At 52.2% G+C, this 26,452-nt stretch overlaps 2 protein-coding genes across 4 annotated transcripts in view; one reads left to right on the top strand and one right to left on the bottom strand.

Moving 5' to 3' along the window:
- The window catches only part of RNF169 (ring finger protein 169), a 29,540-nt gene extending 20,376 nt beyond the window's left edge, over nucleotides 1-9,164 (top strand). For 2 of the 3 annotated variants that reach the window (XM_072850988.1, XM_072850989.1), the window contains exons 4-6: nucleotides 33-145; nucleotides 877-976; nucleotides 3,105-9,164. In XM_072850988.1, coding sequence (XP_072707089.1) covers nucleotides 33-145; nucleotides 877-976; nucleotides 3,105-4,316 — 1,425 coding nt within the window. In that variant the 3' untranslated portion in view covers nucleotides 4,317-9,164. The remainder of the gene's footprint in view (nucleotides 1-32; nucleotides 146-876; nucleotides 977-3,104) is intronic. The other variant, XR_012040518.1, reaches the window with a different exon arrangement.
- Nucleotides 9,165-9,703: 539 nt separating this feature from the next.
- On the bottom strand, nucleotides 9,704-25,938 carry XRRA1 (X-ray radiation resistance associated 1). Its single transcript, XM_072850987.1, has 18 exons — nucleotides 25,338-25,938; nucleotides 25,038-25,147; nucleotides 23,182-23,336; nucleotides 22,838-22,909; nucleotides 21,994-22,066; nucleotides 21,215-21,312; nucleotides 19,559-19,692; nucleotides 18,812-18,910; nucleotides 17,423-17,682; nucleotides 16,354-16,394; nucleotides 15,461-15,577; nucleotides 14,382-14,475; nucleotides 13,538-13,656; nucleotides 12,834-13,094; nucleotides 12,093-12,258; nucleotides 11,855-11,967; nucleotides 11,137-11,242; nucleotides 9,704-10,317 (listed from the first exon to the last, which is right to left on the bottom strand). Coding segments are annotated over exons 1-18 (2,262 nt in total). The 5' UTR covers nucleotides 25,340-25,938; the 3' UTR covers nucleotides 9,704-10,075.
- Between the last annotated feature and the right edge of the window lie 514 nt (nucleotides 25,939-26,452).

Raw genomic sequence — 26,452 nt, 5'->3', positions numbered from 1 at the left:
ATGTCAGCTAACTCTTCCTTGATTGACTTCAGTTTCCTGAACGTCTCTCGGATTCAGAGAATGAAGAACCATTCCAGGGCAAGCAAACACATCGGTCGGCTTTTGTTTCCAAGACCAGTGCCTACTCCTTTGCTTTCCTTTCAGGGTAAGATGCTGAGACTTGACTCAAGCTGATTAATGTTCGTTAGAGATGTAAATCTCACATTCTTTTGACTGTTGTTCTACCTGAGATGCTTTAAATTCAATTAAAATGGTTGTTCCAATCCAAAATAAGTAATAATTTTTCTGGAATTTTAGAACAGACTAATTGGTAGCATATAGCATCTGCCTGATTACCTTCTACCTGTTATAAAACCCTGGGGGTTAACGAAGTTAGTGTCGATCCCATGAAGCAGAAAAATCATTGCCTGTAGATTTAAATGACAGAAGTCATTAAAGTACAAAATTCTGTGTGATGAACTCAAGAGCGCTGGATCCTTCTCCAGCACAGACATTAAGAGATAACATCAGCCCCAAACAGCTTATCAGTGAAAGCCATTGCATGATGCAGTGGAAGCAGCAGAGCAACTAAGTGTGTTTTCACATGAGAAGCACCGAGGTTTCCATAGCATCATCATTAGCTCTGACCTCAATTAGTTATAGGCCGTAGGTGGAGGTGTCAGGGTGTTTAGTGCGGAGCCCTTGAACACAGACCAGGGCTCTGCGGCAGATCCAAGATTCCTGGATCCCTTTATCCCACAGGCGTAGGAGGCATCTCGTACAGCCGGGCGCTGCCAAGGCTGATGCCTCCCCCACAGGTAGCTGCTGCCAGGGTTGTTGGGCTGGTTGTTCCTAAGGTCATGAACAATCTCCTCTTTTCACACATCCGCTTTTCAGGAACCTAACCGCCAAGGTGGAAAGGAGTCGGAGCTGCAACGACACCATTCAGGAGAGATCAAAGAGCAGGCAGAGATCAGCCCCAGCCAACAAAACAAAGGTACCGGCTGCGTCTGGAAACATAGGGTTTCTATGTGTAAATGTTCTTATCTGAGGTTACACAGCGCCAGTAATCTGGAGATATCAAATACTGTGTTTGTGGCGCTGCTGGTGCTGTGTTATCGCCATGGGGCCAATCGCTTCCTTGCAGCTCACAATAAAAACCTGCTAGGTTAGAAATTACTGAGCAGAAAAGTAGACAGCTTACAGAGTTGTTTGTTAGCATGGGAGGATAATTGGAAGTTGGAAGGGTACTCATCATGCTTTTGTTTTGTAATTAATTTTCTTTTCAAGGCTGAATCCCCAGCCGATTAAAGAAAAATCTTTTAGAAGTTTAGAAAAAAATCCTCTCTTCCTCCCCCTTTCTCTCTCCTTCTTTCCAAAGCTGCTTAAACAGAGCAAAACTCATTGCTCTCCTGATGTTAGGATACTTTCTTTTGCACTTCCACGCTAGGGGAAGAGCTGGCCTGATCTTGCTTCCCCTCACATCAAGCGGACCAAGTGAATTAACCGTATTACCTGTGTAACAGGCCTGACTTTTCAGTTCAGTTCAAAATGAGCAGTGATCACGAAGCACCGCTGAAAATCCAAGCCGGAGGTTTTTCAGGCTTTTCCAGCAGTAATCGCTGGGTGCCTTCCACTCATTGGAGATGACCTTTACAAACGCCTTTCCTTGCGCCGTGCCTGGCAGCACCCCTGACCCCTCCGTTTGGCCCTGCCAGCAGATGCAAATTTTGCACGCTCGCTCTTGTACTAATCTCTGTCTCTGAGGCCGTACTCTGCCTCCTTTCCGATGTGCCTCTCTGGCCCGTGGGATCCTGGTGGCTGGCAGCAGCAGCTTCAATCATGAGAGCTGTAAGTTCTCAGCCTGGAACAGCTCCAGCGCTGCTCCACCGGGACCGCTTGCTAGGACGTTCCACCTCCTTCTGCTGACACCCCTCCTTCTTGGGCTCAGTTTCATCCCAGATGGAGAAGGGGAGGGTTCAATTCCAGAGATCCCATAAGGAACAAAAGCCTCTGCAATCTGTTGGAAGGTCAGTTTGGTCGGTGCATATTGCTTGGAAAATGGTAAAATCCCCATTGGGCACACTAAGTTGACCCCAGTGGTCGCCTAGCTTGACATCTCTGAGGTTATGGGCACGGACCATGGTCAGAGAGCCTGTATCTAAAAACCTGGTCCAGTTCCCATCTAAGCTGATAGGAGCTGGACTGAGCTCAAAGCAAGGCTGGACTGACCTGCCTCCTCTAGACTTGTTTTTTTAAGTAAATGGTTTATGGACCTGGCCAATTAAGACTTGCACTACCAGGGTATTCCACAGATTTGTTTTGACCCTAAAATAAGCTAGTAGAAACAACTCTCTTTCGGGCTAAGCAGGGAAAGGCTATCGCTGTCTCAAACCAGTTGCTGGATAAAATAATTTCATCTTAGAGAAGAAGAATATCATTTGCAATTGTGTATGTGCAGCTTTTATTTCTGATTTGTGGCTGGATTCTGGCACATTCCAAATGTAACAGCATTAGGGGATGGTCTTGGAGATGACAAGAAATGCTGCTCTTAAGCTCTGCTAGAGGCTGTCTCAGGCCGTGTCCAGTGTGCTGGGACCACTCATCAAGGTTGTTCCAGCAGTCTGCCTCAGGCACGTACACACCTTTTCTCATGACGTTTTGCAGCGCTGTGTGTTAAACCTGGGCCAAGTATTTATTCTTTCTCTCCTGCAGCTTGGTAGGGAGCAAAAGATCCTTTGGAGATCATTTCCCTTGAAGAGCGTGGCTTCCTTCAGCCATGGTACTGCGGTGCTTCTTGGCTTCTCCTTGTCTTGCCTTGCTTCAAGCATTTTGCCATCGGAGTGGTTGCCACTTGTGGCAAGAACAGCTCTTACACTGAAATAAATTTGAGACCCAGATCGTGCTGGACTCCGGTGTCCTCTGCTTATGTTATATATTGGCCATGAAACATGCCGTGACCAGCAGAGGCTGCCACGGCTGTTCCAGAGAGCTCTCCAGCTGGTCTGCTGTAGGAGCTGAGCATGGTAGCCACACGTTCTCCTTTTCTCCTGTTCTCCTCTCGCGTGCTTGTCCGTATTCTTCTCAATGACAAACTTTTTGAGCTGTGGTGCCTTGCCTTGCAGGTGCCACCCGTCAGCAGCACGTCAACACCGCTGGTTGGAGTTTTGTCGTCCACCCAAAACAACCGCTGCCTCTCCGCTCCAGACCTGACAGCAGAGAAACGCCTGGTTCTCAACCCTGTTTCGTCCCTCTCGGCCCTGCACAAGCCAGAGCGATCCATCAGCCCCGAGAGCAATGACAGCATCTCGGAAGAGCTCAACCACTTTAAGCCTATTGTCTGCTCCCCATGTACTCCTCCAAAGAGGCTTCCTGACGGCAGAGTCCTGAGCCCTCTCATTATCAAGTCCACCCCGAGAAACCTGAACCGGAGCCTGCAGAAGCCAACCACCTATGAGGCCAGTCCTAGAATACTAAAAAAATGGGAGCAGATATTTCAGGAGCGCCAGATCAAAAAGACTCTCTGTAAAGCAACCCTTACGTCCTTGGCTTCGGAGCCCGTGGAAGACGTTATAGTTCCTGACATCACCAACTCCAGCAGTTGCACTAAAGAGCAGCCACAAGTGCAGGATGATCACCTTCCACCGGACACAACGGGAGATCCTCGCCCCGAGCTGGATTTCTTTCCTTCCATCAGTGAAACGAAGCTGGGAAGAGGGAGTGAGAAGAACAGAGATTCACAGGCATTAACAACAGATGACAGCGCTGCTGAACCAGATGCGAGATCAAATGTAACCTCCCTAAACACACGAGTGTCCGAAGTCCCTGACCTAAAAGTGAACGCGTTCATGGACAAATCCTGTCTTAGTCTTGGCCCGAAAATGATGAGCAGAAGACTCATGGGCGTCAGTGCATCGCTGCCTGACAACAGCACACTAGGAGTCCCTGTCAAGACATCGGGAAAAAAGCAGTTGAAATACCTGAACAACAGCGAATTGATCAACGTGCAGAACAGCACCTGCAATTCCGTTGAGAACATCATCGGGGAACAGCCCCCGTCGCTGAGACGGGGCCGGAAGAGACGCTGCAAAACGAAGCACTTGGAGCACAACGGCTCCGTCAAAAGACTGAGGCACGCGGCAGGGGAGGTGGGCTTGCCTCCAGAGGATCGCTTGGTACGGGAGATGGAGCAGAAGCTCCAGCAAGAGGAGGAGGACAGGAGGTTGGCCCTGCATCTGCAGCGGATTTTCGACAGCGAGAACAGGACAGTGGATAGGCGGAAAGTCAGAGTCGATCGGTATCTGCTGCGGTCGAAGAGCACTCTGGGTGCTAAGTAGCACTGGTGGACGATGTTGCCTTTCTAGAGGACGATGAGGTTTATCAGATTATCTTATAGGAAAACTATTTTTTGTCATACTTCCACCCACAACAATTGTTTTTTCATTTTGGTGGTAAGACATTTGTAGGTCCAGTTCAGAGAGAAGCCAGAGTCCTTTCAGATTAACGAAAAAAAAAAGAGAGAGAAAAAAATCCTCCAGCTTTCTGGTCCATTGGTCTGAAAGAAGTGTCCGTCGTCCCCGTGAATACCCTGCAACGTCTCTACATGCATTCAGTGACATTTGGGTTCCCCAGCTGGGAGGGTTGTGTGAGCAGCACGTGGGGTATGGGATAAGGACCTCGTCCGTTCCTTGCCTTACCGCCTCAATATGCCGCGAGAAATCGGAGCTCTGCTCATGGAAAGTAGGCTTTTTCTGTCCTAGAAACAGTCTTCTCCTCTCTGCCTGCCCTGTTTTCTTCCTTAGGCTGCAGCTGGCTGTGGTGGTCAGACTGTTACCGGTGTCAGCGTGTTGGAATGACCTGACTTGCGGGTTGTTGGGGAGGGAGGCTGATCGGTATTTCTGCTAGGAAGTACCAAACAGATCCACCCGTAGTACTTATAAATGAATGTATCTCACTGTCTGCACCAGTAGTACAGATCATAGGTTACTTTCTTTAAGTAGAAAGCCAAATGTAGTGAAGAAAGACATAAAATAAGGATTTTACTGAAAAGCCTCATGTTAGTGACACGGCAGAGAGCTCGGGTAGAGCAGCTGGGAGCTGTGCTCTGGGCACTGTGACCCAGGGAGCAAATGCAGCTTTTCTCCCGGTCCCTGCCTCTTCCAAGGCAAGAGGGTTTCATGTTCTTCCCACTAACATAGAAATCTAGAAAGGGAAAAGCTGGCTGGGTGATTTCGGGAAGGACGTTCTCCCTGCTGACACGTACCCTGCAGGTTCTTGCTCAGTTAAGAGATCTCTCAGCACACCTAAGGCCTGTCGTTACATGTCCAAGAGCGGCCCGAGGAGGCATCCCGAGGTATCTGACGCATCGCCGTTCTCTCCCAGACACCCGATGGGTTGGCGGTAGAGTTGGGACAGGAGCCCAGCCCTCCCGGCCCGCGGGCACACGGATGTGGGTGCTCGGGGCGATGCAAGCCTGCCCTGCCCCTGCTCCGAGCTAGCTGTCTTCAGGTTCAAACCACTAAGAAAGCTCAGGTGAGCGATGCACTAAAAATTTCCACTTAAAGGCATGAAGTCGGGCACGGCAGCCTGGACCAGAGCTAGCTCGGAGCCTGGGCTTGGTGGAGCACGTGTTGTCTGCCCAGATGAGGCCTTCAGCAGCAGCCCACCCTCCGGGCTCTTCGTGTTTGTAACGCTCTTCCCCATCATCCATTAACAGCACAAGAATTTCGTTGATTATTTCCAATAATTGGGCTCAAAAAACCATCGGCTCAACTTGATACTTGAAAGCTGCCTTGCAGAGTATTCACTGGGGACCCTCGGTGCCCGCAGGGACCTTCGTCCAGGGTGGAGGCTGCGGCGTTAACGCTCTTGCTGACCCGTGTGCCGGATGACGAGTGGTATTTTCAGGATGTCACTGAAGCACAGTGCTGGGGCAACCTTACCGTGACCCATGGCGTGAAGGGAGGACAGCCAGTGCATTTAAACAGATGGATCTGATCTAAGAGAACAGTTGTTGCCCGATTTCCTCTATCTAAAAAATGGTTACATTTCTCCCTCCATCTTGAATGGTTAAAAAAAAACAAACCGGAACTGGTTTTCTTTTTCTCTCCCGGCATGCTTGTGTAACTGCAAGGACCCTGGCGCATTTTTCCTAATTGAACTGGATTTTTTTTAAAAAAAAGAAATCTTATATTTTAATGGATAAAATTTATATATTTTAAATACTATATTTCAACAGATTGACACTTTTGTTTTGAGAAATCTTATAGCAATGATTCCGTAATATATATATATCTATCTCTGTATCTCCTTAACACACAAACTACTGGATGTTTAAAGTCGTACCTAGGGCCGGCTAGACCTGGCCTGCTCTGCCTACCCGCTGCGGCTCATGGGCGATGGCTTTCCGTGCCCTCTCACGCGCCGCAGCCTCATGAGGTGCTGATTGAAGCAGGCGCTTTGGACCCAAACCGAATCCTGCTCCTGTACCCAGCTGTGAATTGAAAGGAAGTTAAGTAATTAGAGCCTTGACCGGACCTACAAGAGCAGCGCAGCGAGAAGTAGCGATGGCCTGGATCTGCCCTTTGCAGTGAAATAAGTTCAGGAGGGAAACCCACAGCTTTTACTCAGAATGCATAGCATTTTTTGCCAACATTTTGAGCTAAAGCATGCACTTCTCAAGTGCATCTAGGTTTATAATTATTTTTACAGGCCCCCTTCTCCCGGCCCCTTCCCCACGGTTAATCTCTTGAGCCCGGATCAAACTTCCCTAAACGGTTTCCTTCTTTCTCGCGGCGCTTGTGTGGGTTTCATCCAGGCTTGGGCTGGCGGGCGCTCTCTGAGCAAGCCTACACCACAAAAAACTAGATTTACACGCTGAATGTATCCTTTCTTTCCGTCTTAAAATAGATTTCACAGTCCAACGCACCAGGCCAGTGTCTTAAATATCTTCTTTTTAAAAGATTACATAAATATTTAGTTTTTTGTGTGTTAATTTCCTCTTTCTAAATCCGAGCTGGGCGGAAGTGAAGGAGGCAATGCCTGAGCTGGAGCTTGTCCCCAGCCAAAAAAAGCTTAATGGGACCCCTCGCGCCCCCGGCTTCCCAAACCTGCCTTCACTGGGCAGCCGGCTCTCCCCAAAACAGAGAGCCCACGTCCCGGCAGCGCTGCTCGGCCCCCTAAGCGTCACGCCCGGTCCATTGCATCTGCATTGAAGGAGACCTTTGGACGTGGCATCGCAATCATGTCGTGGAAGGGTTGTGGTCGCAGCAGCTTTCGGTAAAGCATCAGGGTGGGCTCGATCTTTTCTCACTGTGTGCCCACAGGTTTGTAGTCTGATGAAGCTGCCAGCTGCATTTCTACGTTCGCTTCTCCATCTAGTTGCTTAAGGACTGGGGAAAACACGGGGTGTTTTCCAGCCGGCTCCCCTGGATCCTCTCGCCTTCTTCCTGAGCTAGCGAGAGCGCGACTGCCCTCGGCTGCGATCCACCCGAGGCGGTGTCGGGTTCGAGACTTGAGGCGATGTGAAGCTAGGATGAATGTTTTATTAATTTAACACTCTGTAAGTTTGTGTAAGCTTGCACAAAAAAAATAATTGTATATAATTACACTTAAAAGAGCAGGAATTCCCAGCCTCTACCCTTTAAAGGTCAGGTGTGATGCTACCTTTGCCACAAGTAATGCCAGCTGAGAAGTAAAATACCTCTTGCTGAACAGTGGATGCAGCACAAGATCTGCAGAGGCTCTAAGATGAAACCAAGTATTTATTTACACTTCTATGAAAGTCATTTCTAACCCTCCTCCTTTCTGCAGCCACCTTCTCTCCGGGATGAAGGCAGTCCTTGCTGGCTGTGGGACAGCGCAGGCATGCGAGCATCCTCCCAAAATGTGAAGCTGTCTTCTCTTGTGAGAAAAAAAAACAGGTCAAGAGATTGCACTGCCGGTAGCGCTGGAGGGGCTGGGGTTGGTTTGACGACAGAAGGACCGTGTCTGCCAAAGATGCCACCGACTCTGGAAAGTTGCTTTCTGACTCTCCGGAGCTCTCTGCCCGGGAAAAGCCGTACGGAAAGGTCCGTGTTTGGAGTCAGTGAGATCAGATAAATGAAGGAAAAGTGCCAAAAGAAGGGATCATGCCAGATGATTGTATAATGTTGTTCTATATCGTCAGTATTTTTCTTCAAATGCTATTGTACATGCAGTGCACAGTAGTCACGAAGTGTAGCTTGAACAAGCGCTTCTTTGTATTTTCTCGATGAAAGCAAAGGGGGAGGTTGAAGCCTTAAAGACTATCACTGATTTTAAAAACAAGCCTTTAGCAATGCTCCGAGGACAGACCCCAGGGCTCCGCCTGGACCCTCCAACACCCCTGTGCCATCTCCCAGTTGTCCGGCGAAAGGTTGGCAAGGAGCTTGTCCCATGCGTGGGGGGAAGCGTTTGACGAAAACCCGGCCACTCTCACCCGTTAGACGAAAACTAACGACGGTTGGATGCAATGGTCTCGCGTGGCACCGTGATGGAGACCCGTGGCACGTCCCCGTGGGCGGCAGCTGGGTGGAACTGGGACGTGCCGCTGGTTTGAACTACAGCGCGGAAGCTGGGATGATCCCCCCCGTGTCACACGCATCTGACACAAACCTTTCTCTTCCCCGTGTCTGTAAAACACCGCGAAGCATCAGCTCTAGAATTAGCTCTTCACTATGCAAACGGGAAAACCTTCAGCTGGTCACAAAGGGGGTTTGTGTATGCCTGGTTTCCTTGGTGTTTACTGTCAGACTGTTTAAAACAAATCTAGATGTTGCTACACTTTTTTTCCTGATAATGCTTTAAATCGTTGTGCTTTCGTGTTCTCAGCTCGCCAGCGGAGCACTGGGGTGGTAAAAGACTTACGGTCGTTTTGGGTCTCAGCTGAACCACCGTGGCTTCATCCAAATGTTTTAAAAAGCAGTGGAGGTTACTGAAGGACTGTTGACTTGCATGTGTAAAATGTGTGGGTAAAATGACATGCAGGCGTCTGTCATGTTGTGGCTTCTGTTATTTGGAACAGAGTAAATCCTGCTTGTGAAACAATTGTCACAAACCAGAAATATGCCAACTGTGTACAAATAACATGTACATTTTAACAGCAACGAGGACTTTAACTGCAGGACAAAGGCCGAGGTTAAAACAGAATAAAACCAGGTTCTGACAGTGAACTACCTGTTTCTGATGAAGTTGCTGGGCTTGGAAACAAGCAGGATCCTACTGCTGCCTGTCCCGAAGGGGCTACAGGCTGAATGAGGTTGTTGATTAATGTTTTGCAGGGGAGAAAAAAAAAAAAAAGGTGAAGGTGAGTATAATGACATATTTTTCATGCAGGTAAGCAGCCAGTGGGAGGTGAGCATCCTCCGTCGCTCCCTGTCGCTTGTGCCAACCCCTCCGGTTGCACTGACACAACTGTTTTTAGGGGTGCCAGACCGGGGGATGGATTTGGGTTTTTAATAACTATTTTGTGCCCAGCTCAGCTCCCTGAGCACGCTCGGGTCCGGCTGGGCAGGCACGTACCTGCGGCGGGATGGGGCTCCGTGCTCAGAGCTGCCGCGAGCAGCGCTGGCAGCACCGCCCTGGCGCGAGACGGATTTTCCGCAGCGCTTGGCTGCGGGACAGACCGATGCTGGGACAGCGGGCAAGAGCCGAGGGAACCAGCTCGTATTAGCTTGCCACTCCGTGTTCGTCACGGGACGGGGCGGTCACAGCGCTCTCTGCCCTGTTCATTGCTGGCCAAAACCTCCCTGCAATGCCCAGAGGGTGCAGCAGTTTTTCTTACAAGTCGGTTTTTGTGCAGGGATGGGTGAGCACACACCTTATTTTCCAGGAACTGCAGAGCACAACAGCGAGCAGACATGGTTTTCATGTCCTGTCATGGCAGCGTTGTGGCTGTATCGGTGCTTTCAAGCTGGAAGTCGCTGCCTGAAAGCCTGAGATGAATCTTGTCACCGCACTCCATTTTCCAACCGCAGGAGGGGAAAAATGGCTCCAAACAAGTTACAAAATAACGTACATTTTATCCAAGAGGACCAAGGTGTGGGATGCTTTATTAAACCCCTGGCTATACTGCGGACTAAACTTTGGGCACCTTCTTGGCCACTCTCTTCCCTGGCAGCTGTAGCTGTTTGGGGCTCCCCTGCTTGGATGTTGCCTCTGCAAGAAGGGCTTTTACCACCTGCACCTCATCCGACGGCTTGGCCATCTCCTCGCCGACAGTTGCAGGGGGGATCTCGAATACCTCCCGGAATTCCTCCATCAGCCTCCGTGCTTCCCGGTGCACCTTGGAGCTGGATTTCCTCTTTTGCAAAACAGACGCTGGAAAAGGCCAGGGGTGCGAGCGGAGCGATGGGACGGCTCCTTGGCTGCAATATTTGATCTTCCCTCCCTTGCCTCCTCCTGCCAGCGGCCCCAGCCCTCCCGTCCCTGCAGCATGGGGCATGTCACCGTGGCAGGGGCACAGAGGCGGCTGTGGGGATCGAGCTCTGTCCTGGCACCCGCGTGAAACACGGGAGCCCCAAAAAGGCACCGGTGGTCTTGAGTGACTCGAGAGTGAAGACAGATGTGCTGGGTTCAAGCCTGGGCAGTGGCTCTTAGTGTAGGTGGCAGAAAGGAAATTAAGTTTCCTTAATTTCTTGCCTCTCTTCCTCTGCTCTTCCCTGGTCAGTGCAGGGAAAAGAAAAAGCACCGGGGAGTAGCTGGGTCCTGCTTGCACTAGCAGTTCAGGATTGTACCACCATTGGGGCGGGGATGGAGATAAAACATGGCCAGTGCTCGGAGACCCAAGTCCTGCTTCATCTCAGGGGCAAAACCACTTTTATTCTAAGGCCGTTCTCCCACCAGCTGGGTTTGGGGTGCCAAGGGACCCCAGCAGTGTCTGCGTTGCATTTACCCCTCTGTTAACCAGCAGGCAGAGCATCGGGGTCCAACCTCGTGGTGGGCTGAGGGCGTTCAGCAGGCGAAGCCCCTGTCCTCTCCGCAGGGATATGGGGTGAGGCTGCTGGAACGGGGGGACCCTCCGTTCCCAACTCCGCCGTACCCCAGGACCCCGCCAGCTCAGGGACACCTTTATGCTCAGATCCTGCCCCTGCCTGTGCGGTGCCCTCAACAGGAGAGACTGGGAATGCAGGAACGTACCCAAGGGGACTTCAGTGATGGTGGAGGTGTTTCTCATGGCCATCAGGGTTCCTTCCAGGACCTCTGCTTTTGTCTTTCGGGCAGGAGGGCCGGGCATCCTCCCATGCTGCAAGGAAGACCAGGAGGCTGCAGCGAGCCTCCCCTCCACCCTCCAGGCCGATGATCCTCCAGCTCCTTTTCCTGCCCCCTCTCCTAAACTAACATGGGCCCATGCTCCTGCACGAGGTAGGTGAGATGGTCTCTTTTGGACGAAGCTGGTCTGGTTTAGACACCAACTTACGATTATTGAGCAACACTGGATCAGCTTTCCACAACCCCAGAGCAGCGCAGCGGATTCCAGGACCGTAGTTCTACTACAACCCACCCCGCAGACCCTGCTCGGGTGCCGTTTCCTCCACCTCCCGTGGGACGTGGGACGGGGCTGGCTTTCTCCAGCTGGCTTTCTCCAGCTCGGTGACAAGCGGTTCCTCCCGCGCTGCCCGGGGGCTAGGACGGCTCTTGGCCGTTTCCCAGCCCCAGTGTGCTGAGCTGCCCCATCCCTACAGGTCGGTTCCCACGGGGGCTGCGTGCACCACGCCACGGGGGAGAGAGAACAGGGAGGCGCTGGGATCGGGAACTGGGGCCAAGCCCACACTCAGGCTCTGAGCATCCATCCAGACACGTGGGCTGATCCAGATACAGACACAACCGTTTTCCCTTCAGAGCTTTGACTCGTTACCTTTTTCCGAGGCACGTAGGGCTTCTGTACATTGTCCAGTCGTGGCTTTGTGTCCCGGTAAACCAAGGGGTGTTTCAGGATGTAGTACAGCGCTTGCACGTTCTTCTGTATCCCTGTGAACCAGAGGGAAAACAGGCCAATAAAAGCCTTTGCTGCTTCTTTCTTGGTCAGTGGACCATACTGTTCATCAATCTGCCAAGGCTTTTCTAAGCAAGAACCCTCTGCTATCTTCACTCACCGACTGGCTCAATAAAATCTGGGTCTGTGTCTCCACCGAGCAGCTCCTCGTAGCCTTTGTATCGCTCTGGAACCACCTGGGAGCTTCCTTCCCCCCTCTGCTCACTCCTCTTCTCCAGCCCGCCCCCTGCCACAGGTCTCAGCAGGGGTCTGGACACATCCTCCACCTCAAAGCAGCAAAATAAAGGAGTTCACAGCAGCCCTTTCTTACCAGTCAAGCTGATGGAGTCAGCCAGAGCCTGTCCTGCAGTGGACAGAGGTCTCTCCCAATGGCACTGAGCCATGCAGGCACCATTTCATCCCATCTCTGCTCAGCGGGACTGGGCACAGAGGAGAGAGGGGCCATCCCCATCCCAGTGCAGACTTTTTTTGCCCTAATAATCCCAAGATTTTCAGGGAAATCAAGTCACAAAGCTGCCCTCGTGAGCTCTAGGAGGGAGTTTTCCAGCAGATGCTGCAGGCACAGTGCTGGACTAATGAGCTCCTGCCGTTGGGGCTACCCACCAAGCCAGCACAGCCCCGTGCCACCCTGCAAAATAGGCCACCAATTCTTGGTCACAACGTTGCATTTGTGCTTCTTGCTAGTGCTTCCTTCCTTAAATCCCTTGCAGTCAAAGGAGGGTTATAACCACTGGTACCCACAGCACGTGCACACGGTTCATTCACGTAGGAAACAAAGATCCATCTATGGACCATTTCTGGACAAGCCCTGCGGTCCCAAACGTTTACAGCCTGGCCTCACCTGCGTCATGAAGAAGGATGCAACGTCCTCCTCGGCTGAGCCAGGAGGAGGTCTGGAGTCACCTTCTCCTTCCCCCAGCGCCGTCCGCTGGTTGCCGGCTGGAGTCACGGAGCTGGCAACGGGCAGTGGCTGGGCCGGACTCGGAGGTGCAGCATCTCTTGGAGCCTCCACCACAGCTGGGAGCTGTTTCCACAGAAAGGTCTTGGCAGGAGCTTCCAGCATCAGCGGCCGCTTGGTGACTTTGGGGAGACGCAACGTGACCTATGGGGGACACGATGGACGTCCATGCACGCTGCCACGAGTGTCAGCGTAGGGTCGGGTCCGGCGGCTGGAGGCTGGTCCTTACAGTGCCAGGGCAGCCCTGGCTTCAGGGACACCCTGGCAGCAGCTTCAGTCCCATAGGATCCCTCAGCCAAGGCCGATGAGCAGGGCCGAACCCAAAAACCCAGGGACAAACCCTGCCTGGGGCAGCAATAAGGGGGTGCTTGGACTCCCCAGCCTCATCCCAAGCAAAATACCTCCAATCCTTCCCACCCTTCCCTCCATCCTTCCAACCCCGCTGGGATCCGTGTGTCCCACCAGCTCTTCCCGTGCTCCCCAGCAAGTCGGTTCCTGGGCAGTCCTGCCCTGAGTATTGCAGCAAGGGTTTCATCCCTGCCTTAGGCAGGAAAGAGCCCATGCTCCCGAGGCGCGTCCCTCCTTACCTTGCGGCTGGCTTTGAGCGGGATGGAGAAGTGCCACCTCTCCACAGATAGGCTCTTCTGTCGGACAAGTTTAATCCCCAGATTGTGCTGGAGGAGCCGGGTCAGCAGAGGTGGCTGCCCTGGAGGAGCAGAGGTTCACCAGAGCTGCAGGCAGCTGGTGGAGAGCCCATGCCCTGCTCCTTCACCGGCAGCACACTGTGCCAGCTAACCCCAGGCTCAGCTCAGAGCATGGCACTGCCCAGGGACCAGAGCAGAAGCCACCCTGTTTTGTAGGGAGATGCTTTAGCCCTAAGGACACACGCCGGACTGGGCTACGTGCCACCAAGGCCAGAAGAGCAGTCCTGACCTGTTTTATTTACTAGTCTACGCATAGCTCCTGCAGGGAGCAACACCATTGCAACGTTTCATCAGCGTCCTTCTGGCTACCTTCAAATGTTGCCTGTGGAGGCCACGGGCACGTTTGGGGTTTATCCCCCCTGCTCAGAAAGCTGCTGCAGGAGGAAACCTGGAGCAGCTTCAGACAAGCCCTCTGTGGGATAAACACCACTTGGGGAGCAAAATTTACCCTGAGACTGCGCTGCTGCAGTCACGGATGGGTTGTTACGGACTTCGATGGGGCCAGGAGCAGCAGCAGGGCATTAACAGCGTTTGCAAGAGCAGTGCTCATCCGCGTTGCTCTTTAGAGAGCAGCAATGATTAAAGCACCTTCCTGAGGGCCTGGACCAGGGCCAGCATGGCAGGAATGTCCGAACACTGAAAGGCAACATGGTCCCTGTCCCAGAGAGCTAACCATGAAGGAGGGACAAAGCAGAAGTCCCCCCACAGAGCTGGGCTCATACTGTACCACTGCGGGTGGTGGTAAGAGGGTTGTTGTGAAACGTCAGCTCCTTCAGGCACAGGAAGAAAGCCACAGGTAAGAGAGCTGTCTCATCTGCGATCTGCAAGATAAAATAGTTTACTGTTTCTAAGCACTGAGTCATGCCGGAGGCTGTAGAGTTTCAAGAGTTTCATCCCAACCCTCCCACCAAAGGACGTCCCTCCAATGCGTGGGGACCTTGGCACTGGGCAGGTACTTGCAGTGGGGAGGAGGAGGAGGAAGATGGCATCCCTTAACCAGTGATGCCCACGCGAGTACTGAGGGCAGAGGCAGCACTCCTCTCTCCCTCCTGCCTGCTGCAGTGAGAGGACTGGTGCCTCCAAGGCTCAGAAGAGCTGCAGGGTGGAGAAGCAGCTCCTCTCCACCTGCCTCTCCACCCCGTGGTCCAAACCACAGCCTGGCCAGGGCATGGCAGCTAGAAACCAGCTCACCGACAAGGCAGTGACCTAAAACAGGGTGACGACACATGGGGAACGGCAGCAGAGCTCACTTTGCAAGCGGGCAGAGCCACACCATCACACCCCAGGGTGCTGAGCAGCGGTAACTCGGCACTGTCAGCTCGCCCGGCTGGGAAGCAGCGTGAGTTACGCCCTGGGCAGGAGCCAAAAGCACCAGGAAGAGGAGCTTAAATATTGTTGTGTGTTTCTTGTCCATTGGGGCACACTGAGAACCCGATGTGGCTCAGCAGACAAGTATAGCCTGGCACTAAAGTCTTCGATGAGACATCACTGTCCACAGGGCAGCTCCAGCAAAGGATCAGTCCAGGGGGAGGGCAATCCTTCATATATTCTCTGATGAAATCCCCGAATTTGCAGGGGTTTAGACAAGCTGGGTGCAATTCAGCTGCCTAAATAGGCGTCCTGTCCCACCCGAGAGATCCTGGATATCTGACACATCCCCGTGGGCTGGCAGTTGGATGCTGAAGCCTGGGAGAGCTACGCCCTTTTGCAGTGGCAGCTAAAGGCCAGGGTGTCTCCCAGGGCAGTAACGCCAAGCACAGGCAGCTGAATCTTTATACCTATCCGGAGCCACAGGACCCAGATCACCTTGTTGAAGGCCAGGCTGAGACGCTTCAGTTCAGGAAAGGGAGCACGAATGTCCCTGCGCGTGGAGGGAGCCAGCAGAGTCTTCGAGGCAGATGGTTCTCCCTCCCTGGGAACAACCTTAAAGAGAGGAGGAAGAGCGTGAGCAGAGACACTGCTCCAGAGGCTCCGGTGGCAAGAGACACCTCCAGTGGCAGGATACCACCCTCCTGAGCCCAAACGCAGCTGTAATTTGAAGATCTTTTGGTTCAGACCCGCTTCAGAGGTTGTCTCGTGGCAGCTTGCTCTGGCCTCTGCGTTACTGTGGGAGCCCTCCAGGCAGTCACGCCAAATGCACCAAACTCCATCATCCAGCACTGAAAATGTGCACAAGCCCAGGGAGAAGCAGCCGTGCTCTCAGGGAGTGTGCATGCACGTGTGTGTTACACTAGAACATGCTGCAAGTGCTCAGCACCTCTGAAGGGCTCAGCCCCTTACTCAAGTTTTAATAAAAATCAGGGTCTTTGGCTTCAAACATCTGATTCTGAAGAGCATCATGTCAATAAATGTGGGGGAAAAGATGACAGTGCTAAGAATGAACGAACTCCCAGCTCCTGAGCTTCAGTCCCCACCTGAGCCGCAGAACACACTTCCCCATGCAGGGAGGGCACACAGTCACGAGCAAGCAGCAACTCAGCTTTTATTTGAAAGTGATGTAAGTTTAAGCTCCAGTGTCTCTTGGTTATGGGAAAATTTGCTCCTGATCTCCCTGATGAGAGACAATACTCACTGCAAGCCTTGTAGGCACCCAGAGTCCCGGCTGTACCCAGGGGTTTATTGAAACTCAGCTGAGAGGCTTGGGGAAGGAAAGTTTTGGAGCTCACACCCCAAATCACAGATCAGCTAACGGTTCTTACCAGCGCTGGATGTTCCCGAGAGCCAGAATTAAAAACGACTTCTGCAATGAAACACAAGCAAAGTGAGGGTTTCTACGTGAAGCCGAGCGCTGGGCCAGCCCCAGCCATGGCAAGGCTGGATTTACCCTGGAAAAGCAAATCAGCATCAGGCAGGATCTGGCTCAACGGCAAGACGTGCCCAAGGTGAGGGGGGGATCAGACCCACTGTAGCAGGCTTGCTGACAGCCCCATCGCTCCAGGTGAGGTCCACATCCCTTAAACATAGCAGAAACCCTGCTTACTGGCCTGAGGACAGCCAGGAGCTCCCTGCAGGTAGATTTTGGTTTGGAATCTCGCCCGTGAGCACGATGCCTTTCCTACATCATGCTGCTACCGCCAGGCCAGCACCAGAAGTTGCAGCGTTGCCTGCTCCACAAATACCTAACAACAGGGACCGCTGCAGCGAGCCAGGGGACAGGAGAAGTGCTTGGAGGAGCCCCACCGGCAGCCTCCGTCACAGCCCGATCCACGCAGGAGACACCAGGCAGCCTCTGGATCCATCCCACCGCGTGGCCCAGCATGGTGTGTGCATCACGCTTCAGTAAGGACATCCAGAGGGGAGAGCTGACCTACCTACCCCAGAAATGAAGACCTGTGCGTGGGCTACCTACTCATACAACCTTCCTGCCCTCTGCTTGTCCAGGATCCACACTAATCCACTTCCCAACCTGAATTTTTTCCCTATTTTTGCCAGTTTTCCTCCCAGCCAGCATGCAATGTCTCCTTTGGAGCAAGCTACCCTGGAGAAGTCCAGGAGAGAGAAAGGAGCACTTCTGTCTGAACCATGGGAGATGTCTGCTTTAGGGTGATTCATGTCCAGTAAGCTCCCGGTAATTATAGAGGGTCTGTAGAGGTTAGCTCAGATGTCTAAAATGGTCCCATGTATCCCTCCCTCACTGTTTTAATTTTGTCAAGCTGCTTCACTCACTAGTAAGCATCCAGCAGATCCTCAGCCTGACATAACGGAGCCCTCTCCCACTGAAACACCCCATGGTTTCATTACGGGCCGGGAGAGGCAGGCGCTGCTCACCCGTCCTGTCCGGATCCCTGTCGTTCTGTAACATGACATATTCAAGCTGTCCTTTCTTTGCTTCCAGCTCTGCTGGCACCTCCATGTCCTCCTGCTGCGGCAACCGGGGCTGCTGCCAGAGGCTGCTTAGGGACTTGTACCACTCTGCCCTGAAGCTGTCGCCGTCCAGCGCGGGGTGGAGGAAGAACTGCCTGCTCTCTGCTTGGTGTAGGTAGGGCACAGCCGAAATCCCGTTCCTGTCCAGATTCAGCTCCCTCAGGCTATTGGAAAAGGAAATGCGTGAGAAACTCCATGATTGCGATCGGTGTAGGCACCAGGCCATCTGTTCGCTCCGGCACCCGCAGGGCAGGGAGCTGGCCCTCGACCTGCCTCCTCGCTGAGCTTCCCAGCAGCAGAGCGGAGGCATCCGTGACACCCGCATCTCGCTGCCCTGTTCCCCCTCCTCTCCAACCCCCCACCACAGGTTCAGTTCTTGGCACAGCCTGGCGTCGCCCCTGAAGGCGGTGACTTCGGTCCCCCACACCAGCCTGAGGGTCACCTAGCTCTAAGTTCACCTCTTGATGAGAATTTCATGGACAAGGAGACATCCTGGCAGTTCATTAAATCACCCAGGGCTCTGACAAGCTGCGGTCCTACTGGGATTCCCTAACAATGTTCCACCTTCCCATGGAAGTATAACATCACCAATGCGCTTGCCCAAGGCCACAAGACAGCTTAGGGAAGAGCGGAAACCCAAACCTCTGCACTCCAGCCCTGCAGTCTCATGCCTAAACCTTGCTCGCTCCCTCTCCGCTCTCACGAACGCTGCAGACAATGTGCAGTTTCCTCCAGGAATGTCTTGGCAGAGCCAGGGCAACAAGCCAGACCCAATTCCCACCTCCAGTTCACAGCACTGGAAGCACCAGAGGAACATCAAAAGGTCTCTGCGCTGTCCCCAAAGCCAGCACAGCCCAGCTGAGGGGCATGTGAGCTGCCCCCTTTCCTAGTGACTCCTCTCTAGCTGAATCACAAAAGCCCACGTTAAACAGAGGGAGCTGATCCACAGCCTTTCCAAGTGCTGCTGCGCTGAAATAATGACGAATCTGGGACGAAGAAGGGAAAATGGAGAAAGCGACTGCCATTTCTCAAATCAGACCTGGAGATGAGCGAACACCCAGGGCAGGAGCTGAATTACCAGCCACCTGCCGGGTTTGGCCAGCTCGTGCTTTGCAGCAGGCTGTTTGCTTCCGTTCAGTCCCATTTGCAATACTAGAGAGACTAAAGAGGGAAGTATCCGAGTGAATCTCAAAGATTTTGTTTTTCATTTTAAGCCTGTACTGTGCAACAGCTGACGGAGGCAGCTGCCAGCCCCCAAAAACCAGAGCCGTCTGCTGCCAGGTGCTTCCTTACCTGCAGAGATGAGACAGGCTCACAAAGACGCTCGGATCTGACAGATGATTGTCATCCAGCGACAAGACCTCCAGAGATGGAAACCTTAAATGAGCAGAGCTGCAGATACAAAGAGGCTCATTAATAACAGACTCAAGCAAAGACAGGTGAAAAACACATCATTTGCTGTCACCGGGGGGAAGATGTTTCCACTGGGAGACTGGGCTAGGGCTGTTTTCATTCTTTAAATAGAAAACCGATTTCCTACCTCAAAGCAGCTAAATTGAATCCGTCCAAATGACCATCTAGCTCAGCGTCTTATCTCCAACAATGGCAAACGGTGGATACCTTGGCACGGCGACTGTGGCTAAGCTATACGTGAAGGGTCTAATTAACGACGAATAAATAGCATCCTACTCACATGGCTCGGCCACCCGACAGGGCTGCTGAATCACTGTCCAGAGGTTCCTCTCTAGCTGCTGGTGACAGCAGATGTCCTGGGTGATCTGGGGCTGAGCTGGGATAACACTTGCCAGCACCGACCATTAGGTTATTTGATCTTCCAGTTTGCAAGGGAAGAGTTTGCTGCCCAGTTTGCTGCCCAGTTTGCTGCCCAGACTGATAAATCCCAGGCTGCCCACCCTCGCCGCTCACCACTGCCTTTGCCATCCCCACTGCTCCATCACCCTGCCTGCCTGCCCGCTGCACCCCACCAGCATGCCGGCAGCTCCCCACCAAGCCGAAGCAGCACTTGCTGTGTGCACTTACTCCCACGAGCCTGCCAGGTCTGGAGGCAGAGACCGAAGCCCGTTGGCCGTCAAGCGAAGGACTTTGAGCTGGAACAAATCTCCCAATGTCCGAATGTCCTGGGGGGACAAGTTATTGTAGGAGAGATCCAGATCCTGAAGGAAACAGAAGAAACAATCCCCTGGAGCAAAGAACAATCTCTGTTGGCTTTCCCCAGGTAGATATTAAGTATTTACAGGAGACTTTCAGTCATGCTACTGCCCACCCTAGAGTGATGCTGTGAGCGTCTCTGACTTGCAGGGACTTCACTTCCAGTGGTGGGACTCTGCACCTTGGCAGGAGTGCTCAGGGCTGATCCCCCACTCGCACGTGTGACTCACGGGAGAACAGGCAGGAAAAAGCCAGGGAGCAGACCCTGCTGGGAGCGAGGGTTTCTAGGATACGTGAACAGGAATAGCTTTGCTGGGGCATTACAATAGGCTGCATTTCCCCAGGAGGAGCTCAAAGCACTTTCCAAATCAATTTAATACAAATTTCCAATCAGCCTTCCCAGGGCTGATTTCTCCAGGCTGTCAGCAAACAAGATCCCGGACATTGGTCATGGATGAAGCTGGGATCCACGGGGGCATGGCAGGAAGGGGAGTTTAGGTGGGTCCCATCCCCACCTTTCGTAGCTGACGCCAGTGACAAGGCTGCTCACACAGAGACACACAGGGATGGACAGGATCAACCCTGGCCTCATGAGCCTTGGAGATTTGGTTACCCATCACCTGGGCACGTGCCCACTGAGTCAAAGCCTGAGCAGGTCACCAACAGTGCATGGGAGAAACACGGGAGAGCTTCGTGGGTTTGGGGACCTTCCAAAGCCTGCAGGCAGGAGGGGGGCCAGGATCCGAGTGTACAGAGCTGACAGCTGAGCCACCAACAATTCTTTGAATGAGACAAGCAGAAAGAAGCCTTTTAAGATGAAACTTTATATCCAGCAGCAATCAGAAACCGTGTGTACAGTGAAAGAGAGAAATTCAGGCAAGGACACCTCCTCAAAGAGAGCAAGCCTAGATAAGGTCAGTATAGCTAAGCCAGCACCTGAGCTCTCTGTGGCAGAGACCCACTCCAAGCTGGATGGAGAGGACGACTAAAGCCATCACCCCAGGCACAGTTGCTTGTTCTTAGGATCCACTTTGTCTCTTTTTTAAAGAAAAAACAAACTGACCCCATTGCTGTGTTAGAAAGGCAGCCCATAAGTTGGGGAAACTGCAGACACCTATCTGGAGAGGAGGAGGACGGGATGCAAAGAGGGAGAGCACAGTGTGGAGGAGGATGGGGATCTGCCAGGGCATCAGGGAGGTGAGAGATGCCACAGGTGACTGACAGACTGCAGGGAGAGGATCCTACAGCAAAGGGGGTGGCTCATCACAGGGGAAACAAGGAGTCCTGTGGCAAGGGGCTGAGCAATGGCCATCTGTGAAGGATTGCTCTGCGGGAAGAAGCAAGATGTGAAGGTCCTTGAGGGACACAGCAGAAAGGACATCCCAGAATCAGAAGGAAGCAGGAAGAGAGAATGACCCTGCAGTTTCAGAGAACTCACACTGCAGGGACACACGTCAACGCTACGTGTAGGCTTCAGCGTGACAGTTTGGAGGAGAGGGATAAGGTCTCAGATCCCCCTCATCTTACTTCCAAATGCAGGAAGTCTCCAGCGGTGATTTTCAGATTTCTTAGTCCATTCAAGGAAAGTTCCAGTTCCCGCAGCCCTGGAAACTTCCGAAACGGCTCTGCAAGGTTGGAAAAGGAAACGCTCCAGTGAGTGAGGAATAGTGGTAACAGAACAAGCCATGTGTCACCCGGGTCTGGAATGGACCAAAACCAGCAAGAACGAGAGCACTAGTATTATCATGTTTGAAAGAAAATGCCAGCTCAGTTAGATGGTTTTCTGCACAATAGATGATGCCCCACCAGCCTACTCCTTAGACATCTGGTTTGCTTTCATGCATTTGCCCCCACCCCCAACTGGATTATTGCTTGAAGCCACTGATGGCACATTTAGCTTATATGTTTTACTACTTATAAACGGATTTCCTTTTTTCTTCTTCAAATTAACTGAGCCCATGACACTGGATTTGGATTCACCTCCCAGCTCTACTATTAACCTCCTGAGCCTTTGGGACAAGTGGTTTCATTATTCCACGCTTCTATATATTACATAGGGATTTTCTTTGTGAAGAGCTTTGTGTTCTAATAATGAAAAGGATACCACAGTGGCACACAATTATCGTTACAATAAAGGGAATTAGCGCAAGGATTTCAGCTCAGTAACAGGAAGGAAGCAATTCTGCAAAGAAGTGCTGCATGCGTATCTTAAACCTCTTTGTAAAGCTCTAGACCTGTGTTCAGACAAGCATAAGCTTCCCTGGGTTGAAAAGCAGCATCTATTTTTTGGTAACGCAATCCCTTACCTAGCGTCAGCAGGTTCTCAGCAGCATTTATAAAAGCAACGCAATCAAATTTCTCAAAATCATCTTCTTTAGCCTGAAAAATACAGAAAAAAAAAAAATCATTCCACTCCAGCCCTAAACTGATCTGAAGCAACTGGATCTCTCGTTTTCTCAGCTTGCCTAAATCACAGCATTTCCCATAATTAGGTCTTCATTTGTTTTTCTGACTATGGAGAGCACCCCTCAGAGTATGCGCTTAATGCGCAGCTGCCTCAGTGACCAACATCCAGAAGACCCAGATTAGTTGAGCCCCAAAGCAAAGCCCCCTCTGTGTCCTCACTGCTGACCTTGCTCCCCTGTGTGTGTCGCAGGGCTCCTGGGCCATATCTCATACCTACGTGTGACCCAGCAAACGTAGCCACCCTACGATTTAGTACATCTGTCCTCCACAGCACCAGGAGGGAACCCTAAAAAGACACTAAAAACCTATCAGCACCTCAGCTCGTTTTCTCTTTGCATTGCAAGTTAGTCAGGAAGCCAAATAAAAGTCACTTCTCAAGCTGAAGTTGAACTCCTACCATAGTTGAGATAAACATCCCTAAACTCGAACAACAGGGGATGTAAGTGGGGAAGGGTCTACAACCAATGAAGACCAAGTTAATTTGGTTATGAAGACACAATCCGAAAGTTTGTAGGACAAATCCTCCAAGCCTGTTCACAGCTGGCTGGCTGACCTTCCTGTGCAGGAAATATGCCTGCTTCTAACGTGTGTCTTCTCTGATTTCTGGACACTCATGTACTAACGTGGTAAAGTTGTCAACTTTTAAGGCAGTTCCCTGATACTTCTTGAGTCTCTGATACTCACAGAGACCAGATTTTGGCCACTTATGTTCACAGAGCACAGGTCAGAGGGGTTCTTCAAACAGTGGTGCTTCATCTGAGGAGGGAAAAAAAAAGAAAAAACCACAAATGGTGAGTCCTACAGCAATCCTGTATGTCGTGTCCTGGGACCTGAGCCCCAAAACCAGACCTCGGCTGCCCCCAGGTGAGGGGGGCACCTGGTGCCTTGGATCATGGGAAGGGGGGAGAAGGTGGCACGGAGATGGGGAGGGAGAGGCAGCTACAGAGTCCATCCACCAGCAGGATCTCTGCAGCTCCACAAAGCGCTATCAGAAAGTTTAGGCAATAACAGAGGAAAACTGCACTCACCAGAAATGGCTCATCCAGGACATTGTCTTCATTATTTTCTTCCATGGAGGCAGACTCTGGGGGCTTTCTCCCCTGCTGTGGTGTCTTCCCAGTGGTCCCCTTCTCAGTCTGAGCCCTCGGGGTAGCTCTGCATGCCAGCGCCCAGCGCCCAGACCCTGGCACGATGATGGACCAAGGCAGAGGAGATGGCAAGGTGAGCACAGAATCACAGAATCGTTTAGGTTGGAAAAGACCTTTAAGATCATCGAGTCCAACCGTAAACCTAACACTGCCAAGCCCACCACTGCACCATGTCCCTAAGCACCTCATCCACACGTCTGTTAAATACCTCCAGGGATGGCGACTCCACCACTTCCCTGGGCAGTCTCTTCCAATGCTGGACAACCCTTTCAGTGAAGTAAAATTTCCTCATATCCAGTCTAAACCTCCCCTGGTGCAACTTGAGGCCATTTCCTCTCGTCCTATCCTTGTTACCTGGGAGAAGAGACCGACCCCACCTCTCTACACCCTCCTTTCAGGCAGTTGTAGAGAGCGATGAGGTCTCCCCTCAGCCTCCTTTTCTCCAGGCTGAACAACCCCAGGTCCCTCAGCCGCTCCCCATCAGCCTTGTGCTCCAGACCCTTCCCCAGCTCCGTTGCCCTTCTCTGGACACGCTCCAGCCCCTCAATGTCTCTCTTGGAGTGGGGGGCCCAAAACTGAACACAGCATTCGAGGTGCGGCCTCACCACTGCCGAGTCCAGGGGGACAATCACTGCTCTAGTCCTGCTGGCCACGCTATTGCTGATACAAGCCAGGATGCTTGTATCCCAGCCAGCACATGACCCTCCAAATGTGCCCTTCTCAAAGTAGCTGCACTCTGCCTGGTGTTTCAGCCCAACACTGAAATCCATCATTTTAAAATCCCCTATACAGGGAAATATGAAGTATAAAATGATAGGTGACCATGAATTTAAGATGGGAACATTAAAGCTACAGCCAGAGCCATGGAAGAGGAGAAACGTGCTACTTCACAGATGCTAATGGAGCCATAGGTTGCAGACATGGAAGTGTGGGCTGGAAGAGCCTTCTGGACATCTCCAATCCAACCTCCCACCCAAAGCAGGACCATCAGCAACGTTCAGTCAGTCAGTCATGGCTTGTCTAGCAATTCCACCACCTCCCAGGGTAACCTGGCCCAGGGCTGCACCTCCTCCCTGTGAAGAAGTTCCTCCTAACGTCCAACCTAAACCTGCCAAGGTGAAATTTTTGGCTTAGTTATGCTGTCTGCCACTGTTAAGAGTTTGTAGCTGTCCTTCAGGTAGCTGTAAGCCACAATCTCCCCTTGGACTCCTCTTGGCCTGATAAAAAACAGGCTCAGCACCCTCAATCTCCCCTAGAAGGTCCTGTGCCCCAGACCCCTGACCAGCCTAGTAGACCTCTCCACCACTTCTCAAATGTTAGAAGACATTTCTGCCATTTCTAAGCCTTTCACGGATGCGACTCTTAAAGCCCAGCGAAAAAGGAGAAGCTCTAGCTCAGAATAGCTGCTGGAGAACCACACTGTGCTATCCACGTGCCTGCCTGAAGCTTCCCTCATGCAGAGATGCCTGCTGGAGCCCTCGTTTAACGGGTGCCCTAGACATCCTGCCCTCTTCATTTCAATGACGTTTGAAACAATTTTAAGACTTTCTGGGCACTGTTTTAAGTTCTGTTATCAACTGTTAATCTGTGTTATCAGCTGTGAGGTTGGTACAGGAAACCACAGCTGAATGTACCCTCCGTCCGGCCCAACAACAGGGTGGACGGTGGACCTGCCCCTATGGACACGACATTATTCTGCAGGGAGACTTCACCAGGAGCACTCAGAGAAGTGTCACCTTCTTTACTTGCACGTAAAATGTTCCTGGCAGGGAAGCAGTTAGTTGCATGGTTGCTTCCATCACCCATTTTATACAGTCCTGTCGTAGCCATCTTGACTGCAACGTTCCTGGGGAGAGCAGGAAACAAATAAATGGGTTAAAATTTTCATTGGGTCTAACGTGACTTTGCTTTAAACAGCTCTTCCCACGGGGAGCCACAAATGAAATGTCAGCCTGTGGGCAAAGGAACATTGTCAAGGACACAAGGAGCATCACCTCTTAAAACGGAGAAGTAAATGAGATGCCAAGAGTACGCACATTATTTTCCAGATCAAGAGAGCAAAACGCAGACACCGGCGTGTGTGTGAGTAGGACTGCGTGGACGACAACTCACGGGATTTCTGCTTTACCCCTCATTCCTCCTTCCCCTGTCTCCTTTCCCTTGTCACTTGTGGAGGCTCCGGGAAAAGAACCACACCGGTCACCGCTCCCCAAACCTCGGAAATAAACTTTGAAGGCGCTGCATTGCTCTTGTCCCAAGCCCTGTAGCAGGAGATGGTCTCCCAGTGCCATCTGATGGTGTCTCCAACACTCAGACACCGCTCTGACATACTACAGCACAGTTTGACTACGGTGTTCACGCACGGTGCCGGTATTTGGGGTAGCTCTCCCCTGCAACAGGCACACACCGTGTGTTCATGCACCGATATAAGCGGGAGGGCAGCTGTGTGCAACGTTGCCACGGCACGTCACCGAGACGGTGACGAGATGCTGCTTCGCCACCACGCAGCGATGCTCAGTGCAGTGTGGATGCTGGCACTGCCGGTACACCGAGATGGCAGCGGCACGGGGTACACCAGGACACCGGCCAGGGTACACACCTGCAGGTCCTGGTACACGCTCTGACACACACGCAGAGCCCAACATCTACGCCCGTCCGTACAAGCCCTACACACACGCTCCCCACACGTACCCCACTCACACCCCACCGTGAAGACGCACCACCCTCGCTCCTGACACCCCCCTCCGTACCTGTTCCCCTACACCGACACATACAACCATCGCACGTATACACGCATACACCCTCACGTGAGCACCCATGCGCACACCAATCGTACACCGCCCCACACGTACTGGCTACAGCCCCACACGTAAGTCCATACACCCACGCATCCAACACGTACTCCTGTAACTACACCCCCCCAACATACACCCATGCACCCCAGCTACCCACGAACACCTTCACACGCCCCGCTTCCACACACGCTCCCACTCATCCCATCGTATAACACACGCAAACACTTAACACACCCTCCTGACGTGTACCCCTACATACACACCCACACCACCACCCCCGATAGCCCACACCACTGACACAGCCCCCCAAAAAAACACCCACGAACACCCTCACACGCCCCGTTCACACACACGTA

This window comes from Ciconia boyciana, chromosome 1, assembly GCF_034638445.1.
Source record: "Ciconia boyciana chromosome 1, ASM3463844v1, whole genome shotgun sequence".
NCBI classification, from domain to species: Eukaryota; Metazoa; Chordata; class Aves; order Ciconiiformes; family Ciconiidae; genus Ciconia; species Ciconia boyciana.
This window is presented reverse-complemented; position numbering and strand designations above follow the sequence as displayed.

What these genes read in the sequence shown, in the direction of transcription:
- XRRA1 (XM_072850987.1), bottom strand. An exon ending in GAGACTTCCTGCATTTGGAA is followed by an intron (nt 19,693 to 21,214) that starts GTAAGATGAGGG and finishes TGTTTCCTTCAG; the next exon opens with GATCTGGATCTCTCCTACAA. An exon ending in CGCTCAAAGCCAGCCGCAAG is followed by an intron (nt 13,095 to 13,537) that starts GTAAGGAGGGAC and finishes TGTCCCCCATAG; the next exon opens with GTCACGTTGCGTCTCCCCAA.